This window comes from Oreochromis aureus, linkage group 20 (assembly GCF_013358895.1).
Source record: "Oreochromis aureus strain Israel breed Guangdong linkage group 20, ZZ_aureus, whole genome shotgun sequence".
Classification (NCBI taxonomy): Eukaryota; Metazoa; Chordata; class Actinopteri; order Cichliformes; family Cichlidae; genus Oreochromis; species Oreochromis aureus.
In genome coordinates, this window is record NC_052961.1 from 7,517,345 (window position 1) to 7,539,106 (window position 21,762).

General features: G+C 40.0%; 1 protein-coding gene across 1 annotated transcript in view; it reads right to left on the reverse strand.

The window, feature by feature from the left end:
• Positions 1-19,696, reverse strand: part of LOC116322007 (probable phospholipid-transporting ATPase IIA) — a 35,495-nt gene extending 15,799 nt beyond the window's left edge. Inside the window, exons 1-18 of the mRNA XM_031741972.2 lie at positions 19,356-19,696; positions 16,796-16,940; positions 13,249-13,362; positions 12,943-13,051; positions 11,852-11,910; positions 10,887-10,938; positions 9,807-9,901; positions 9,429-9,509; positions 7,575-7,650; positions 7,058-7,134; positions 6,697-6,857; positions 6,454-6,596; positions 5,745-5,857; positions 4,840-5,049; positions 2,427-2,588; positions 1,757-1,849; positions 1,556-1,639; positions 348-518 (exon numbers count right to left, since the gene is read on the reverse strand). Coding sequence (XP_031597832.1) covers positions 348-518; positions 1,556-1,639; positions 1,757-1,849; positions 2,427-2,588; positions 4,840-5,049; positions 5,745-5,857; positions 6,454-6,596; positions 6,697-6,857; positions 7,058-7,134; positions 7,575-7,650; positions 9,429-9,509; positions 9,807-9,901; positions 10,887-10,938; positions 11,852-11,910; positions 12,943-13,051; positions 13,249-13,362; positions 16,796-16,940; positions 19,356-19,423 — 2,013 coding nt within the window. The 5' untranslated portion in view covers positions 19,424-19,696. The remainder of the gene's footprint in view (positions 1-347; positions 519-1,555; positions 1,640-1,756; positions 1,850-2,426; positions 2,589-4,839; positions 5,050-5,744; positions 5,858-6,453; positions 6,597-6,696; positions 6,858-7,057; positions 7,135-7,574; positions 7,651-9,428; positions 9,510-9,806; positions 9,902-10,886; positions 10,939-11,851; positions 11,911-12,942; positions 13,052-13,248; positions 13,363-16,795; positions 16,941-19,355) is intronic.
• Positions 19,697-21,762: the final 2,066 nt, after the last annotated feature.

Here is a 21,762-nt window from a genome sequence, read left to right on the forward strand (position 1 = left end):
TGTTTCACGCATGCGCAGTACTGGAACGTAAGCGTTTTCAGCTGTTTCAATGTGGACGTACAACTCTGTGAAAACGACTGAAAATGATAGTGTGGACGCGGAGCGTTTTCAGACAAAAACGCCATTTTCAAATCTATCCGGGCTAGTGTGGACGTCGCCTGAAATGAACATCTAAAATCATCAGCAAATAACTAAAGTGTCAGTTTTAAAGTTTAAGGGACGGAAAAAATGAAGGTTGTACTGAGATACATACAGCCAATATGACATAAACATATGTGCTTGTCTTCTTAGTTTGTTGCTGCTGTGCACTGTAAGGCCATCTACCCACTCCACCCCACCCCACAGACCTTGATGCCTGCATTGCGGAGGATCTCCAGAGTGGGCCTGACATCAGTCTGGAGCTGATCCTCCACCCCAGTCAGACACAACAACTCCATCTCCATCTCAAGACTCTCAATCACTGTGGCCACCTTCAGAGAGCGGTCATGGACGCTGAGCTTGGCCTGCACGTACCGCGCCTGGAGAGTAGTAGTGGGAGGATAAGAAAGTTTAAATACTGTGAAATCACTGCAAGAAATGAAACAGCCAGGAATAAAAGAAGGAAACAGGAAAATGGCTGTCAGCCACGAGAGTCAAGAAAAACAAATAAATAAGGAATAAAATGAGCTAGGAATATGTCATGCATTGTGCATACATAAGGCCAAATTTGCAGTCTACCTACACAAGACTTAATCATGTATATATAAAGATATACCATCCTAAATGCATTGATACTCTGAATACAAATATCTGTGTACAAATGTAAATTTTCAAGCAGCCCTGGAAGCTATAAATATAGCTTTGTTAAACTGAATAGCTGTACATACAGCACACTGTACATACAGCACACTGTACATATAGCACACTGTACTTACAGCACACTGTACATATAGCACACTGTACTTACAGCACACTGGACAGACCTAATCAATCAGTTAACGCCCATCTTTAGCATTTCAGCTCGAGGGCAATTTGTAAGTGAGATAAAGCAAAAACAATCTGAGTGTGACTCATACAGGAACATAAACTCTGTGTGTGACTCAGTTGGTGACTCACTGCTGCCCACCAGCTCTGCTCACTCAGTTATACACTTCAGTAATAGGCCTGGGGCTAACAACTGCAGGGGAGACAGCCATGCCCTGCTCAAACAATGAGGGGGGCCTGGTGTATGTGAGGAACAGTGGGGTAGAAATACTGAAGGGGGGGTCAGAGGTTAGTCTAATTACCCAAGGACACACTTTGACATTTAGAAATGCTGAACATGTCTGCTCCAAATATCAGTCTCATGTGTAATGCTTGTCAGTCGGCAGATGCTTAATGTAACTTGAGCATGTTTTACTATCACACTGTTGAAACTGTAATGGCTTTACTAGACAGAGACCAAACAATGCATGTATAACAGCACTTGTAAACCTAAGCACACTTCAACAGCCCCATCTTCTCATACTTGAATCTGAAACCCAACTCTGAGCTCAGTCTTAGATTGCTGTAGGTCAATTTCATGGAGGGCTGTTACCTCAAAATCCTGATACTGTTCCTCTGTCAGCGACTTTTTGGAAACCACGAGGACTCTCAGACCTTCCCTCGCCATGTTCCCACACTACAAAACACAGACAACATCTGCATGTGATCTAAATGTATGTGATTTACTATTAACAGGAATAAAATCAGTGTCATCAGGTATGCGGCGTGACTCATGGGAAACATAGAAACATACCTCCTCTTCCAGCCAGTCGTTATACTGGACGATGCCTGACATCACCACATCGGCACCTTTCATGTAGAAAGTGATCTCTCCTGTTGATTCATCCTAGAAAAACATTGATTTGTGCTTTATCATGTGCAAACGGTACATAAAATTTTATTTAATATTTGGTACAATGATTACCCAGCCATGCTTCGCGCAGGGGGATTTATTCTCAGCGTGCACGAGCCAAAGTGCACGTGCGCCATTCTATTATTTAGTGTTGCCTAGAAATTCATAACTTATTTTGGTATCCACAAGAGAGTTAAAAAGTGTTTGAAAATATTATCAGGAGGAAGTCAACTTTAAAAATCCCTGGCTTCCTGAGTAATATCCCAGCCAGCAATAATAAAGTTAGTCATCCGACTTAGTCAGAGGTCACAAGGTGAGGTTTTTCTCAGATTATACACTTTAGTACAAATCTGTTTTTCGTTTGTTTTTCTTGTTAAAGTCAGCACCAAGCAAGAATCAACATCATAGCAACAACCACTGACCTACATTGACTGTAACTGAAAGTAATTTCTAAGCAATAGAGATGTGAGGAAATCAGTACATTTCCTTTGTATCAAAATATTTCAAGCAAGATGGACAGCAGCCCCTACTAACACTAACAGCTAGTAATAATATTCATTTTGGCACTCACTCTGACTATAATCCCCATCCTCTTGCTCTCATAAGTGAAGGGAAATATCTGAAGGATGGTGAAGTTCAGTATTTGGCCAGTAGGGGTCCGCAGCTGCATGGATGACTGGTCTCTTCCTACAAGTGTAAGGCCGACGCTCTCAGTCCACTGCACCAGCGACACCTATCAAAAGCACAGTGTAAAGGCTTTAGTGAGCAGTCATTAAAATGCACAACTGACACTAAATATATATAGAGCACAATAAGAAGGCAAAATATGTAGCTTTTAGCTAATAACATATATTTCTACCGAATAAAATATTATCATCATTCAAGAACCCATTAAGAGAAAGTGACCTCTGCCTGGGTCATTTTATTATTTTCATGGCAAAAGCATTGTCAATATGATGTTCCATTACTTGAATTACACAGAAAACAGCGAAGGCCACTTTGAAGTAGACTGTCAGAGAACATCAATAGCTCAAGCATTTTCAGCACTTAAGACTATTGATTGATAAACTGGGAAGATGTCCATTTCTTAACTGAAAATATAGTTTCTGCTTGTTCCTTTCTGAAGGACACAACAGACGACATCCATTAATACAATAGAAGCATGTGTGCGGGGGTGGTGTGTGTGTGTGTGTGGGGGGGGAGAGAGAACGAGGGGAGATGGCATTGCCCAATAACTTCCAGACTAGAAACCAGATCACATTCCCAATTCATCATCCATCTTCTGCCAGGACAAACAGCAGACAAGCCAAACAGATGCAGATAAGAGACAAAAAGGGAGACTGCTCTGCTCCTACAACAACTTTAAAATCACTGATTTTGGGATACCAAAATTACTTATTTTGGAAATATGCACCACATAGCCTAAAAATGTCTGACCAGAAACGCTTTAGCGTCACCAAAGCTCTGACTACTGAAGTGTTTGTCATACAGGTTGGGAAGTATGAAGATTATGCTTAGTCAGAGTCTAGAAATATTCACTGTGGAGGAATTTTGGGATCGGGTGTCTGCCACAACAGCACTACCTTATAATAGAAGCATCTGAGTTAGCGGCCCATTTGTAACTGGACTGAATAATGCTTGACCCAGATGGCTTGACTCAGAAACACCACATGGCTGACATATTCTTTATGAGCCGGAAAGCAAAGTGATTCAGATTTCACTCCTCATTGAACCGAACCATACAAACGAACATTTATTAAAATTTTAATAAATATTGAACAAAAAAAAGAAGAAAAAAACCCTACTTTCATCTGCATGCGGATAGCGGCAAACTGTCAGTTTACATTACAGTAGTAGAAACCATACATTTAACAGTCACTGACATTGCATCTAATGTGCTCACACACAAAACCAGATCTATAAATAAGACTTCCTGAAAGCTGTTGCAAAGCAAACTGAATCTGTCTCGATTGTATCAAACTGACTGAATGCAACTTTCAGGTCTCAGCAACTCAAAGCCAACTGTTTTATCCATTGTGACCTACAACAATAAAACGGCTCCATTTCCTACCAACAACGCAAACCACCGATGCTACACTTTTTTCTTTTTTCTTTTCTGGTGATCACCACATAGTGTATTGGGTGCTATTAAAATGTGCTATCACAAAAAAAAAAAAGGAAACTCAGAGGGGGCTAAGTGCAATGGGCTGAGGAGCACATTAAGGAAATCCGTATTTACATGGCAGGAAATGGATCGAGTTGAAATCCGCAGCCTTCTTCCTGATGTTCAAAAGGATTCATACTGATCAAGGACATAAGTGTGGACTGCAATTCTGTGAGACTCTCCCTATTCAAGAAATACAGACACTCTGTAACAGCCTTGACCAAAACCAAAAACCTACCCATCTTACATGCAGAAATCTGCTTCCCTGTTTTGCTCTTGTTCTTAGGTTTGGGTAGAATAAGTACATTTTAAGGATTTCAAGCTGAAACATATCAAAAAATAACAGTTCAGCTTTATATATTAACATATATCATCTGATGAATGAATAATGAAGGTCTAATGACACTTTCAACTTCAGCACGTTGATATGAAAACAGTCTTTTAGAGTCATCATTTGTGTACGGATCAAAGTGAGGTAACAACAACGACAATATACTTATATTAGTTACTCGTTTTACACCAGGGGTGGGCAACTCCAGGCCTCGAGGGCTGGAGTCCTGCAGGTTTTAGATGTGTCCTTGATCCAACACTCATTCAAATGGCTAAATTATCTCCTCAGCATGTCTTGAAGTTCTCCAGAGGCCTGGTAGTGAACTAATCGTTTGATTCAGGTGTGTTGACCCAGGGTGAGATTTAAAACCTGCAGGACACCGGCCCTCGAGGCCTGGAGTTGCCCACCCCTGTTTTACACAATAATAATGTGCATATTATTATATGCCCTATAGGTTTTTATAAAACAGCATTTTCTTGGACTGGATACCTCATCTGGGCTGGATGCCTGGTAGACTCTGCAAGTGTCTTCGTAGTGCTGCTCGGCCTCGGCCTGGTCCGTCACGCCGTTGGACTCGTACACGGGTGTTACGTTGTGCACCAGGGCGATGGCCTTCACAGCCTCGTGAACTCTACTGCTGATGGTTTTTCGAACCTTAGTGGCTGCTGGAGCCCTGGAGGCTGGAAGGTCATGGGTGGGCTGAAGAGAATTAGAGAAGGTACTGTTAGCGCAAGAAGAACAAAGAATATAAACGTTTTAACAGACTTCTTTCATGTGAGTCTTTCACTGTTGTCAGCTGTCAAGAGAGGGGAAGTATTCTAGCCAACAGAGCTAATTATCAGTACTGTCAACTTAAAAAAAAAGATGAAAAAACCGTGGGCCACTAGTGACTGAGAGTTTGTGAGGAAGCTGCATGAACACTTGAAATGCTTCACAGACTGAGGAACTAGCTTCTTCATTTCAACAGTTTCCATTATCGCTATGTTAGCTGCCTGTAAACATAACCAGATGTGTAGAGTAAATATGAACTATTTGCTTCTGCATTGTGAATTTGCTATTTTTAGAAGGCTGCATGTTCTCGGGGTTAATGATGGTGTCATTAAAGGAGTCCGGTCAGTGCTTCGCTTGTGGGCTAATCCTGTTTCCTGCTCTACTAACCTCTGGTGTCAAGAGGGATAAAGAATGTCATTTGAGGTCAGGAAGCATTCAGCTGAACAATAATCACAAACTAATACATTTTGAAAAAAAAAAAAAAAAAATGCTTTTTTAATCCTTTCAAGAGCTTTGGAAATTTGAATCTCCTTTTCTGAATACTGGGACACAGTTTGCTCAATTTAGTCACTTTTTCTTCTTAAGAGACACATAACATCGTACAACCTCATGCACGTTTTCACCTGGGTGTAGGCACTGAACACATGGCTCTGTACTTCATCCATAGAGTCCATCCCATATGCCACAGTCCCAAGATGGAGCCGTCTGAACACCATTTCATTTTGGGTAAGAGTTCCTGTTCAAAGTCACATTACAGACATTTAAACAGTAAAAGTTATCACGGTTGACAGCACAAATTATGACCCTATTGTAAAGATTAAATTATCTAACTAACAAACAACAATCAGTCACCTGTAACAGCCACATATGGTGACCAGAAAAATGCCAGAAGCATTTGACACTACACACAACCTCTGTATCCTCACACTTACTTTAAAAGCATTTCTGCCAGTATGTCAAAAAGACTTCAGGGGACTTGCACATACATTAGTGTGACCCGCAGACCCCACTGGCCTTATCGCTCTCTGGATGTGGAAATGGCCGATCATTTTATTAGGCATGAGGGCTGTAAATCTGACGAGTAACACCTCCTGCCTGAGGAAGTTCACTGGTGGAGGTGTTATGCTCTAAAGGTGTGTATAGATGAGAGACTTTGATTTTTTATGATTTAAAGGTCCTGTAAGTAGCTGGTCTCAGGGAGCAAGAAACCCACCGCATAGCAACGCCGCAGGGTAGGAAACAGCTAAACTCTGTCTTACAGAATACCTCCTAGGAAAATCCTCACCACTTTATCCTCTCGTGTTACTGCTCAACAAAAAAATGCCGAGTTACCCGTTTTGTCAGTCAGCAGGTAGGAGATCCGTCCGAGCTGTTCAGGTATGGTGCTTGCCCTCACCACCGTCCCAGGGATCTTTGAGTCTTTCTTAATCATCCAACTGAAAACCATCTTTCCCATATCCAGATTTACACGCAAACTGCATCAGATAAAACAAGGAAGCACGCAATTTTTCATTCCTCACATGTAAATATAACGTAGCACTGCAGATGCCATTAAGAAAGAGCGTTAAGTCGGACCTAATGGGCACAATGTGGGAGAAGAGCAGCAGGAAGCGAAAGATTTGCAGGTACCAACGGCCGGCGAAGTGCTGGAGGGCCACCATGACCAGTGACACCACAACCAGGGCTCCAAACAGGATTTTAGTCAAACAGTTCACCTCCAAGTCAAACAAACCAACCTATAAGAGAAGCAAACATCAAGCGTCTACTTACTTAAAAACTACTTAAATGCAAATGTAAAAAAGTGAAGCGAGAAATTATAATTAAGTTAAATCCAATCACACATGTACTATATCAAAATACACATACTAGGAAAAACACCTTCATGCAATTAAATGATCAGACTTCTGTCTTCCAGCTCTGGCTTACACTACTGTACCTTGTGCCTAGGGTTGGAGGTGTTCATGACACTGCGCAGCTCCTTGCCTGTGTAAATCACGACCCCCACCACTGTGCCTGGAGTAAGTGAGGCAGAGGGAAAGAAAAAAGACCAAAAAAATGGCCTCAGGGCAATATAGTAAAGGTACAACATAAAACACAGCATGTCAGGAAGATGTTTTCCAGACTTATAATCTTGACATGAATAGATTTTTCCAAATGAAGAATGACATTTTGAATGGAGGACGCAGATTTCTAATTGCTTAATGAACAACACATGCTTGTGCCGGTTAAAGTGGATTCTCCCACAGACGAAGCACACTTTCTTTATAATTATAGTTAGCGGTGCCTCTGCTTTTTAGAAAGGGCTACCTCATTGGGCTTTTTTCCAGAGTGTAGATTTGATTAGATACACCATCAAATCAACAGCTATGAAGGATCAGGCTTTAGTGAACACGCAGGTCCTGGTTACTTGGATTTTAACAGCTTTATAGATGCACCACCAGTCAGATATTTACCAGAGGCAATAACAGTGCTCGCCCACAGGGTGTTTTCAATGCTGAGGCTTTCATTAACTGGTGGGTCTCCATCTTCCTGTAACAGTTGATACAACAGACATGCAGAATGATTACTAAGGACAGAAACCAGCTTGTCCCTGCTTCTCCTAATTGAGCCACAGATAACCTATTAATCGGTTTTATCATTCAGTGATTTAGAATATATAACACAGCAAGCGCTAGGAAGTTAAATTTGGATTCTTTTGCTTGTTGGGGTGTGCTATAAGTTAAGAGTTTTGCAGGATTTCAACTTTTTATCCATGTAGCGTGGTGATTGTTGCGGTGGGGTCCTCAAACACTTTAAGGAAATTGGTTTTTAAGTCTGATCTAATATCTATTCAGCCATTTATCAAATTCAGGGTTGCTGAAACTTGAGCCTAATCCAGCTATTACTGGGCGACAGGCGAGGTACAATCTGGAGAGGTCACTAGTAGGGCTGCCACGATTAGTCGACTAGTCACGATTACGTCGACTATTAAAATCGTCGACGACTAATTTAATAGTCGACGCGTCGTTTGAAGCTTTGTAAGATCCCAAAAGACGCAGGAATAAGTAGTAGTATTTAAGAGTGTAATAACGGACTGAAACAGAAGATGGCAGCACTGCATGTACAAGGATGCCAGCTGCCGTTAAACCCCGAAGAAGAAGAAACTGTGTCCCAGAATTCATAGCGCGGCCCAGCGCAGTTGTCAACAATGGCGGCAGCTAGTTAGTTTTAATATTACTCTTATTATTCTTTCTGGGTCACAAAATAAACGTTTAACATATTTTCAGGTGAGAATGTAGCTGTGTAAACCTCAAATATCTGCTCAGTCTATCAAGACACCACATATTTTCAAAAGCGCTCCGACGTTTTCCGAGACGTCTGTTACCCACCAGCTCGATAGCGAGCCGGGGTTCTAGGCTCATTAGAGTCGGTGAGAACACCGGACTCCCGGCAAATCGTTTTCAAACTCACCGCCGTCTTTCGCTACTCAGGTTAAACATGTAATATAAGTCACTTAGATAACTTAAAAATGTTATTGTTTGGCTTTTTTTTAGTATTTTATTTGTTCCTGGGTAAATCGGTTTGGCTGAGAAATAAAGTTATAGTTTTTGCACAGATGAATAAACATCAAGCAGATAACTGATTATCAGAAGTGTGAGATGCTCGAGAATATACTCCGGTGTCCTGTTATATTTTAGATAGCAAGGAGCAGACGGCTGAGTTTATTAAACTTCACTGAAACAATCTGCAAATTTCATTAAAAGTGTAATAAACTATCATCTTGTCTTTATTTTTAGTTAGCACATACCTTAAACACTTCAAGCTGTAAGCTAATGATAGTTATATAAGAGCAGACGCATGCTGGTGCAATAAGCTGTACATTTTACGTCCAATGGATGCATGATCTGATTAGTCGACTAATCGCAAAAATAATCGGTGACTAGTCGACTATCAAAATAATCGTTTGTGGCAGCCCTAGTCACTAGTGTATCACAGCTCCTGATCTAAAATAAGGCATTCAACAACTTAAAAGTGTCACTTTCACAGTTTTTATAGATGAAACCAATAAATTGTTTTCTATAAGACAACAATTGAGAGCACAAATACACTTCAATGAGCATCTTTCTTTCTGCATGCTCTAGCTTCTGTTGAGGGTTATTTAACAACACTGAAATCACTGTACTCAGTTCAGACTTGTGTGTGCTGCAAAGTCGAGCACGGTTTCTGTTACAGCTCGAGCATAAAAGTGACAAAGACTCAGATGTTGGAGATGAGATTAACATGTCTGAAGGGAGATTAGAGTTCAGCGTAACAATGCAACCACTTACCCTGGTAAAGGTTCCGATAAAGTTGTGGATATCAATGTTTGGCTCTTCTGCATACACGTATGATCTGATTTGGAGAAGGTCCTGTGAGAGATTAGACAACATGGATTAAAATCACCTGAAGAAGAAAAGAAAAGGCTTTACGAGTCCTACGTGGTGCAGAACATTGTACATGCAACAATTATTAATGAATTTAATTTTTAGATTACCTACTTAACTTAGCATGTAGTGGCTAAATAAAAGACTTGTTTCTCTCAGTTCAAATTACTCTTGTATTTATTAGTTGTTATAAAAAAAGAAAAAGAGAAACAACAACAGGGCAAACATTCAGTTTCCAGTCGAATTGTTACTGCCAGCCTCCATCTACAGTTTACAACTCACGCCAGCAGTTGGTAGTCTCTGTGTGCAGGCCACTGGGAGGCGTAGTTTCCAGTCCGTCTCTCCATCAAGCTGGTCAGTCCGCAGGAAACAGGAGCCTGGAAAAGAGAGGACAAGAGCTGCTACTGATGCCATATGAAAACAGTCACCTCTAGGGGGCAACAACAGAAAGGTTTTTATTTCAAAGAAGCAAACTCATAAGCTCCATTATTGATCACTTCACTGCCTACAACAGATTATCAACCATACTGAAGGCTAGACTGCGAGTTCATCGTATTCTCATCTTTTCTAATAAACATCCATTTTTTAAGTTACTTGTATGTGTGGATTTATTTTAACACGGGGTCACAGATGAACACTGACTACTGGGAACAGGACTGAGCAGTTTATTTCTGTTGGGATAGAAGTGGAAGCGTCTACCAGAGCCCTTCCCCCCCCACTGGCCAGCATGAGTCATCCTGCCCAAAACTAAATCCTATCCTAGGCCCTTCATAATTGACCTAATGGCCTCCACATGGAATGGGAGATAACCGAGCACTATTTCCAGTAAAACAAAGTTGATGTTTTTCTTCCCCCAACAGGAAGACGCAACAACAACAAGCATCTAGCGTTTCTTTCTTAGTCACATTTGGATTTCTAGGCTATAAATAAAACAGCAGCAGCCTGTGCATTTCAATTTAAACTGCCTTAGTCAATGTTTGGTGTCATCTCTCACAAATGATACACCAATCCATATTTGATTATTCAGATGAGGGATCTTCCCCTCTTGTCTTCTTTTTGTTCTTTGCATTTGATTTTTTTTTGTGTCCCTTGATTTTCCTTTTCATTATCTTCTCATTTGAAAGACAAAATTAGTCAGAGACAAAGATGAAAATCAAACAATGTTTTGTCTATGTGGCCGTGGCAACTCGCCACCATAACTTTGAGTGATAACTTAGTAGTGGTCACGGTTACGATTTATACAATGTAGGACTTCCTGTCGCAGCTCAGGGCTAATCCCTGCACCTCAGCGCCTTTTTAAACAACTCATTTCCCCAGCCGGCCTGTTGTGGATATATGGATGAATGACCGGCAGATGTTTACCATTTCTTTCAGAGGTCCTTAGAAAGATCATGTCAGCAGGAACACGCTGGTTCTACAAAGAAAGGCAGAAAGAAAAAAAAATGACGTGAACCTTACATCCTGATTCTATACTTTCCTTCTACCTCCTTATGCTCTTGTGACTTTTTTTTCACTTCATGTGCCACATTACCAACAGTCAGTCAGTCAAAATATTAAGCCCCTCAGCAAATCATTCTGTCATGGCCCTAAAAGGACCCAAGCCAGCTTTTACACTCAGCCTGACCCGGCCATTTCACTCAAGACATTACACATTAAATTCACTTGACCGCTTTGGCAAAATCTAACTGTTTAGATGAGTTTACGTGATTAATAGTAGTTTAACAAAGCAAGTCGCATGGCTTTTCAAAGTGAGATTTATTTGAAAACTTTTGCCATCACCTCCACTGATGACTTTGTGAATTCTAACCCAGATGACTCGGAATCACTCGGTCATATTAGCAAAATGTGTAGGACAACATGTGTGACCTTTCCTTCAACTGCACTTAATGAGTGACTCAGAGAGAAGCCCTCCGCTGGAAACTGAAGACAGAACATGCTTCTCACATTTCATGTACAAAGACCTCAGGGACTCCAGTCTGTGCGCGAGGGGAGAACACAGCAGATCCCAAACTTACACAGATATCAAACTAGAAACTATAAATGAAATCTCGAGATAAAACTAAAGCGCTTAATTGAATTTGTATTTCAGATTTAATTAAAAGGCATTTCATGTTCACATATGCCACGCGCGCATCGAGTCTGACGGGCCGACGCTCAGCATTGATCACAAGATTACAAAATCTTTACTAACTCTTTTCACCTCAGTCACCAGCAGAGCACAGAAGATTAACAACCCCCTCATTACTAGCTGACATATAAACGGTAACTTGACAGGTCTAAAAAGCAAAACTATTCACAGATGTGGATGAAAAAAAACTTCAACAAACCTTTTCCACAATTATTAGATCACCAACTTGAATGCCGCTGCTTTTAACCTTCACAGTGCCTTAAATACAGAACAAAACATAAAGTTAAGTGTTTGGCAAGTTTGAATGTGAATTAAAGTCTCACATACACGCAGCTATTTGAAATTTTTATGTGAGTCGTGTAGTTAAGAATTTAAATGGAATCTAGACCACCCAACATTTAGATTTTTGTCTTAGAAGTTTCCCTAATTATAAGCTAGTGAGAGAATGCGGTATTTTTTCAGCAAATATGTCTTCACAAAACCCAGACCTCTGAGCGAATTGCATGGCTCACTAGTCACCTGAGTGAATCTGGGAAAGTAAGTCTCCATGAAGATTTGAAAGAATGCTGGGGGAGTTGAGCCTTTTCTTTCATTCCACTTGGAATGAACGGCAAAATTGTTTGGAAGAGATCACTGACCCTTGAACTCTGCTGTGACCTCTGAGCTTTGCATATGTAAGACATTAAAGCACATTAATATCGCTTTGCATTCGGGTTCATGGAACTTTACTCTACAAATGCATTTACATTTTACACACAAACACAAAAAAGACCTATTCGGTAGCACTTCACACCACAGCTTTTAGCAGAAAAGCATTAAGTGATGAAAGGTTCTAGATGGTTTTGACTGATCATATGGCACTATCTCATGCACGTGTATTCATAAACATACAATTTAAAGGAACTTAGACAAAACAACTGCAACCAGTACACTGAGTTCTGACACCATAAAGTTTCTATAAACCACAAAATATGCAGAGGGGCTGCTATCATGGAGGCAACCAGTCATTGTGTTTATGGGTAAAACAAGCTGCCACATCAAAGAGGCAAAGTGATGGAAACCACAAGAGGTCCCATGCTTTTTATTGCTGGTAGCACTTTATACCAAGGCCTCTTATGTACACTTTTACATCTCTGCTTTGAATTACCCACCATTTCCCCTAGCCCCAATAAGTTTTAACAGGACCAACCTCCTACAGTTAATAGACATGTTTGCTAAGAAAACAAAAATGCAACGCAGAAATCGACGCAGGTAAAACCTGCACATGTTCCTTAAGCTTTCAGTTCTTACCTCTTGTTGAAAGCTTGCTGTAAATCTGAGAGTTCACTTCTTTGTCTCGAAGGTAGCACCTTATTTCTTCAATTGCCTCTCGCATGATGGTAATGATCAAAACAAGACCCTGGAGAGTGACAAGTCACAGTGAAAAAGTAACTAATAAAGTTCATGTGAGTGCTGCAGCAGTGGAAGTGAAAAGAAATATCTAAACCTTAATTTTCAGCAAAAGTACATTTTAAAAAAGCATTGAAGAGGAACACAAATAATGGAAAATGAAGCTGATTGACCTTAATGATTAACAGTAAGTGAAATGCCACATACCAGAGGGACCCAGTAGGTGTAGAGAGCACCTAAGCGTAACTCCTCGACAAATTGAGAGCAGGCCAAAAGCAAAAAGTACAAGTTGAAGAAGTACTTGAACTGATTGAACAGCACCTGAGAACAAAAAGGCAAAGGATCAAGAGTGAAATATTCACAGTTTCACAAAGCAATGTGCATATGGAGGCTTTTATTGAATATACAAGATTTTCAGTTTCTGGCTTTCCCACAAAGAATAATAACCAGGACTGTGATGAACAGAATTCCAAGTATTATTTTAAGTAGGGTTAAGGAGCTCCATGGTGTAGTACACATTTGCCTAGCAAGCAAAAAATCCCTAGTTGGATCCCGGGAGGAGGCACAAATCCCCTGGGGGCTGCGTTAGGAAGGGCATCTAGTGTAAAAATCTGCTAAAATGCTGCTCAGATACGAGGACCTCTTGTGAATAAGGGAGTAGATGAAAGCAGCTTTCATATTAAGTAGGGTTTAATTTACCCAAAAATAACATGTGCTGCCATTTACCAGAAAAAAAAAACAAAACAGGAAAATGCTCACTCACTGCCTCAACCATACATCATCACCAGTGTCACAACCCTGCCCCCCAAAAAGTCTACTTTCCTGCTTGACAGTATTTGACTTAATAGAGAATTTATTTGTCATCTGATCATCAATGAAAATGCCTTTGAGTATGCCTAAAGGATTTTTTTTATTGTGGTTTCTTTCCTTTTTTTTAGTTTTGTGTAACAAGTATAATATGTCATTTAAAACACAGGTGTCGAACTCCAGGTCTCGAGGGCCGGTGTCCTGCAGGTTTTAGATGTGTCCTTGATCCAACACAGCTGATTTAAATGGCTAAATTACCTCCTCAACATGTCTTGAAGTTCTCCAGAGGTCTGGTAACGAACCAATCATTTGATTCAGGTGTGTTGACCCAGGGTGAGATCTAAAACCTGCAGGACAACGGCCCTCGAGGCCCTCGAGGCCTGGAGTTCGACACCCCTGATTTAAAACAAATGTTTTTACTGCAGTTCCTCTAATGACCACTTGAGGCTGGCTACAAAAGCGAGTCAATTCCCATCTTAACATTACAAAGTATGTTTACAAACTTGGACAAAAACTGTAGCTTTTCCTCCATAACAAATGTGTGCTGGGGGAATTTTTTAATAAGTGCTGCTAAGTCTTAAAATCCCAGCTGTGGATTCTTTGATTGTCAAGTGTGCCCACACAAGTAGCTATAGCTGATTGCTGTCTCCTTGGCCTCATCTCAGTTAATTTACTGAGCTGAACCTCTCTTCTGCTTTTAACAGGATTTTCTGGCAAATACTACGACCTGCTTTGTCATACAGCTTATCCAGTAAGTTTGTGATTCAGCTTTGTCGAGAGATATCCTTGTATTTTATCGGTCTTCTACTTTTATAAATCATCAGGTATCTGCATCAGTACTTTTTACTCATCCAGTTTACAAATGCAGCACTTAGCACTCCACCCTCTCATGCAAACATGATGACAACGGGCGCATCCAAAACACTAAAAATAAGGCCTCAAAATGTGGACTCGCCACCAATTAGGTGATGTCACGGATGCTGGATCCATCTTTTCTTATTACTGACATGCAGCACCCAGCAGGACATAGTTCTCTCTAACGGAAATGCTCTCTCGGTTGAGATGACGATGCAATCCGAGTATACCAGGGCATAGGAAGACCACTAGCTATGAGTTTGCTGGCCTGTTATCTTCAGTAGTCTTCCTTTGCCATAAATTGGGACAATCAGACATCACCTGGATCTTTTCCACAAAGCTGGCAGGTTAAAAAGCGTTGAATGTGGGAAATGTTGAGTGGGGAAAGTGGCAAAAAAATAGCAGTTTAACTGGCAACACGTTAACACGCTAAATTAATAAAGAATGAAAATGATCTGACACTGCAATCCTTTTGAGTGAATTAAAAATCAAAGTTAAAAGATGTTTACGTGATAGAAAAAAAAAATCCTACTAAATCTAGAACTAAAATCTCCACAACTGCAACATTGTCCACATTTACACACAATATTCGAAAAAACCCACCACAGACGTAGCGTTGCAGGAAATCTGGCAGCATCTATAGGTGTATAATTTCTCACCTCATGTAAGCATCTCACGCAGCCTTACTAAAGAAGTACACTTTTCAGTTAGGCGTACAAATCTTTTCATGAACCAACAGATATGGAGCAATGTGCAAACACATATGGTTACTTTTCATCTGCCAGCGTCAGTCTAAAATTCAACACACACACTACAGCTTTGCTCGGTTTCATTACCATCAGCATGTGAGATTACTACCAGAAAGACTTTTCCACTTTATGTCAAAAACGGCTAGCAAGTGGAGAGCAAAGCACATGAGCGACAAATATGTTTTAAATATGATCTAGAGAAAAGAAGTTCTTCACATGAACCAAAGTAAATAAAAAGCATCTTGATTTGCAATGCAAAAAGGCTTTGCTCTTGTCTTTTGCTTTACAAACAAATCTGAGCTACTTTCAACGTCTGACTCCATAAGCAAAAATAAGATCTTAAGACAACTGAATGCCTGGAAAACAAATGCATATGTAAATAAGTTAGGGAAAATACAAAAATCAAAGCCACATAGCTCGGTAACTGCCTTCCATGCAATATCCAACCAAAGTCACATCTGTCACGCAATATCAAGAAAGTGCTTGTATAAGACCTGGTGACTTACAGGCGCTGGTCAGCTGGTAGCTGAAACTATGATGCATCTCTCATTCATTCTAATATGCAACATTGTACTGTTTAAAAATGGCGAATTATCTCTTTATACTACTTAGATGCAATCGGAATAAAGTAATTAATACTGAATTCACAAAACAAGCCTGTCCTGCATATCAGGGCTAAGACGCCACAAACAGTGCATCTCTCATTAAATATCCTCACATGTATCACCTAATGTTTTGGGTTAGGTTTAGTGTAAGCATAAAGACAGACTACTGTATTCTTATAGGAAACTAAAGAACTAAAAAAAAGCACTTGTCATTCATAAGGACCTGATCTTATCTGGAATCACTCAGTCACTTTCTTTATTAGCCAGCTGTTTTTATAAACCATTCATACAAAAACTTCACTATTCCCTGCTTTTCTTTATTGCTTACTCCTGTTAAAGTGACTTTTGGCTGATTAACAAAACATGACATTAAATACTCACAGTTGGTTATGGTGGATGAACCCAGATCACACCCTATTCTATTTAGTGTTTTTATTAGTACTGTCATTTTTCAACCAATACTAAAACTAACTACTAGCTGCAGGCCAAACTAAGCCAAACCTGATACTCTGAAGCAGGATAATTTGAAATGAGCATCAATGCCTTCCGTACTTACATTACAAGCAACCAACAGGGAGGATTTAAAAAATATTAATTAAGACAGACATATCCTATGATTCTCTGAAAATGTGCCGATCAAACAGACAGTGAATCATGACCAGGAGGAAAGAGCTGGATGACGACTTCAGGGGGTTAAACAAAGGGCAGGTGAAGTGGTGACCTTTGACTGGCACTAACCCCAGGCAGGAAGGTGAAGAAGTTGTACTTCTGGTTGTTAATGACATTCCTGGGGTACCTCTGATCCCTTTTTTCTGGGTGGCCGAGCCACACGGTGCGGGGACGGAAGTCACCCATGCCGCAGCATCTCGACCACGGGCAGCACCTGAGAGGAGGAGGAGATGGAAGACACAAGTAACACTTCACATTTAATTCCAGTGTTTGATTCTGTAGTGAGGATGCAAAGACAAAGACTATTATGTGACAAAAAGACAATTAATATTTGGGAAGTATTTGAATTCACTCTCCAAACACTCAGAGAGCTGCACTGAGGTAACCCTAATGAATTTCCTCTCACATCTTCTTGTTAATGTGTTGCTTATTGTAGCCAAATCCCACAGAGCACACTGCACTGAGCTACAGACCCATGACCAAAGGTGTCTGGAAAGATCATGCTGTGAAAAATAAATATTAACTTTATCTTGGAAAAGCTGGTCACTCCCTTTAGACTAAGAAAACAAAGCATTTCGTAAAAACCCACGAACAGCTCAGTGGCTTTGCGATTAATAATTGAACCTAACTCTAAACAATATATTTGACTTTTATGGCAGATGACTCAAGTCTTAGATGCCAACAATATCCTGTCTGCCAGGCCTGACAAATTAAAAGAAAAACATCATAGCACCGTAGCAATGATTCAACAACCCTGCAGTGATAAAATTTACATCACTTGGAACCAAGTAGACCCCCTCATACTTGCAGACATAGAAAGAATAAACATGGAAAGCATAACACAGGCCATTAATCTGACTTTGGTGCAATGGCAATTCAAACCCACCCATCCAGACAATTTAAATTGTATTTGTTATGCAATACTGTGTTTCCTAATTAACTGTTTAGAGCAGTATCAGGCATATATAATGAGTAGTCATTATGCTAACCTGTGAAAAGTAGCTAAAACACCCAAGCTGACATATTCAAAATGTTCTCCCTTATGTTAACAAGTGTTACATGTACGTGTTATCAAAATACAGGTTAGTACTGTATATCAACTGATTATTTTCTAATGTTTTTTAGTCTTTCTGTATAATTCTATATTTACAGCAACCGTTAGAGTGACTGTTTATTCACTAATAAATGGGACACCTAAATGTGGACTGTTATCAGCCTATCAGCAATGAGATGACCTTTCCTGATGTCAGCTGCCATGTTTATCTGTTGTGCTGGATGAACTATGTGCCGGAACAAAGTTCAAAGATAGTGTGATGAAGAGATGAAAGACTTATATTAATTATTTTTTCTCATATTATTTTTTTTTTACCTTTTTTTCCACAAATGGGGGAAACAAACAATCTGCCCATCACTAATTTTTAATACAAATTAAATGTTTAAGTGCTTTATACAGAGCTGTCCCACTCCATCAGTGTTTTTATAAAGATCACTTTAAAATATTGATATAAAGTCCCACTGGACCTCCTGAGACACAGCACCGACTAGTTTGTTGATATCTTTATTTTTAAAAATTACTAAGGAGCTTTACAGAGAAATAGCACTGATCCACCTTTGCTTAAATGCTCTAGATTATTTAGTTAATGGAAAACAACAAAATCTCTTTATGTAACATAATCTCAAAAACACAGAGCTCATAAACAACGAGAAGCAGATAGGTAAAATGTTTTGGGCATCCACTGGAATCTGAATGTGTGTGAACGTTAGACAGAAAGCATGTACTTCTAATTCTCAATCATTTTACTTTATTACACCAAATCCAACTTATACGTGTTTCTTTGATATCATTAAAGACTTATGCAAGGCCCTCAAATGTCTTATTCAAGTGTGCTATACAAATAAACCCTCGCCTTGGCATGCCTCACTCTGTAGGAGGCAAAGAAAGTGCACTGGCTGCACTAATGGTCACTATATATCACACTGCCAGCTAGAAATCATACACCCATCATCCTTGTATATATGCAGGCCTTTATTTCTGCAACATCATAGCTCATTCGAGGATCTTGAGTCTTTATAACAGGAGGTGACATCACCATGGCAGCCTGATCAGTCTGCTGGCAGCATTTCAGCACTGTGTCTCTCCACTTTCTCCATCATTATTTCTTAGGCCTGCCCCTTTTTGTGGTGGTCAAATAACACTAAAGGGATCACCTCGTCCGTATGTAAAAATTAGGGGCAGAATGTATTTAAATCAGGGCAGACAGCCCTATGAGGTTTCTGCTCTTTGACAGCCTGAGCTTAATGTCAGGCGAGCAAATATTGACATGGGCGTTAAATGCACTTGCTACTGCAACCCCGGAACAAGGATGTGTCCGGCTAACATTAGCCGTTTCAAAGCTACAATGAATGGCTACATCATATTTATTAGTACATCTACGGGCTGCTCGTCCTTATGTTTCCCTCCGTACTGTTATATTTTACCCAGAAAGCTGCTTAGCTGGTTTCTGAGACAATGTCGACGCGCTCCTGTAAACACTTTTAACCGCTACAGTGACAGCAGGAGAAGCCGACGAGCAAAGCACTTAAACAAATGGCTTCACAGTGATAATACCGAGCTGTATAACGCCCTTACCCATTTCTGTGTTTACTGTCGTGTCTTTTCGGTCGCCTCACGGGTTGTAGCGGGATATTGTCGGTCATTCCTGCAGCCCCTTGTCGCGGGTGGAAGCTGGAGGGAGTCCGCTTGGCTGTGGAGCTGCTGGGCGGAGGCTTCCCTGCTGTCACTCATTCAGGACGTTCAACAGCGGTCAGCAGGGAAGCAGTGCTGGGACAGTGCTACACCAAGCAAACCAATCTCCCACTGGACTACTATACCACACTCATGTCATTAATAATTAGTTACTATATTATTTTTTCAAATAAGGTGTTTTAGTTTTAATAGTATATATTAGTAATAGTATTTTTTTTCAGTGGGGCGGCACAGGAAAGACCAAAAACGAGCGAGACACAGTGAGGAGTACAGGAAATCCAGGACACACTATATCAGAAATAAATACAGTAAAAAAACATTTTAAAAAGAAAATAGAGAGAGTTAATTATTTTTAGCAGATAGTTATCAAATGAAATTTGTCTCTAAAAAATTAAAATAGCTGAATTAAGTGTCATAGATTTTATTTGACATTAAAATAGACAAACTGTTAAATTTCATATAGTATTTCTGGACTGTCTTGACTGAGCAGTATTCTCTTTTTAATAAAAAATTATTGGCTTTATTATTAACTCTTCCAACCCGTTGTTTTTTCCTTTTTTCATTATTTCTGTGATTTTTCTGACATTGTTGATAGGACCATCTCAAGGACTGCTGCTCTGATACTCAGCTGTACGATATCTTTTACTTGATAAATGTTTATATGTTAAATAAAATGTTATCATTTTAATTTCAATGCTACCCAATGACCGCAAAGCCTCTGGTCCCTGTGGCAGCATAGCAGCTCCAAACCATGATGTTCTCTCCACTGTGCTTTACAGTTGGGGTACAGTTTGGGTGATAGTAAGGCTTTTCTCCAAACACAGGTAGTGCAGTTTTTATGACCCATATTCGCTAGCACTATTCTTATTCACCATGTTTCTTAAGACTGGAAAGGAGTAGTATTGATTTATTTTTCACCAATTTCAGCATCTTTCCAAAATACCCACAATGTGAGTAGAAAGTGATGTGATCTGATAGACTGTAACGTGATTAACACATATCGCTCAATCCATCCATCCATCTATGGCAGAAGGCTCCCTTTCCCTGAGCCTGGTCCTGTCAAAAGCGTTTCTCTGTATTATTGTAGGGTCTTTACCTTACAATAAAAACCACCTTGAGGCATCTGTTGTTGTGATTTGTCATTATGTAAATAAAACTGAATTGAACCCATCCATCCTTCCATCCAGGCGTCCAATATTAAAAGCACACCCCAGTGTAATGCAGTCAAATGGGCCAGTCATCAGCCTACTGGGGCATTTTTTAGCACATTAGAAGAGATCTCATAAGACTGTAAAAGTGCTTATTTAAAAAGGCTTGAGCAAGGACAAAAGGGTAAACTTAAACGACTGTAGCAAATTGTAAAATTTGTATAATGAGTTTAACCTACAGCAATTAAATTTGCATCCCACAACTTTGACCTCAGGCTGTGACAGAGAAAGAGTCGATTGAAAAAATGATGCGAAAAGGCAGCCACTATGAAAGCATCTATCGTGCACCACATTTCAGATATACGCATAAAACATTGCATCTTTGTATCTTTTTGTTGTCTGTAATGCTGCTTCCTTAATCACAAGGGCTTTTTCCAGCAGGTAGCTCTGCATGTTCTGATTTGGCAGATTTTTACACTAGATGTGCTTCCTGACACATCTCCAAAGGGATTTGTGTCTCCTCAAACTGGGGACCTTTTGCTTGGTAGGTGAATGTGTAAACTACAACACTACAGAGCCATCTTTTTGTTAGCCCTTACAAAATCTAAAATGATATTGCATAAAAGGTACTATTAAAATGAGCTGACATGCAAACAACTCTCCTCAACAAAGACATCTGACGGTTATGATTGCCATGCTGTATTTTTGCATTACAGGTTTTTTCTGTATTCCTGCTCACTCTGTTTGCCTGGAACTACTTTGTATTCCATAGGGAGACTTATGCAAACTAATGTAGCATTTCAAAATTCCTCAGTAAGAGGCCACTGTGCTGCTTACCGAAAATGGACGATTGGACAGCATGCTTCAGTTGGGGATGCAAATAGTTTTTCGTTGAGAATGCAAAATGGCAAAGGATTAATAGCTCCTGTTGGGTAATGAGAATTAAAAAAAGAAAATAAAAATTGCAGTAGTTATCCAAGCGTGAATTTATGTAAATAAGGGATTTTATGTACATTCAAACCAGCCTGTGTAGCCATAAATATTAGCCTAGAGGTGTGGCTAGTGAAACGCTGTCTAGTCTTAACCTCCTAGGACCTGCCGTCCACATATGTTGACATCACATTTTGGGTTATTTAGACCAA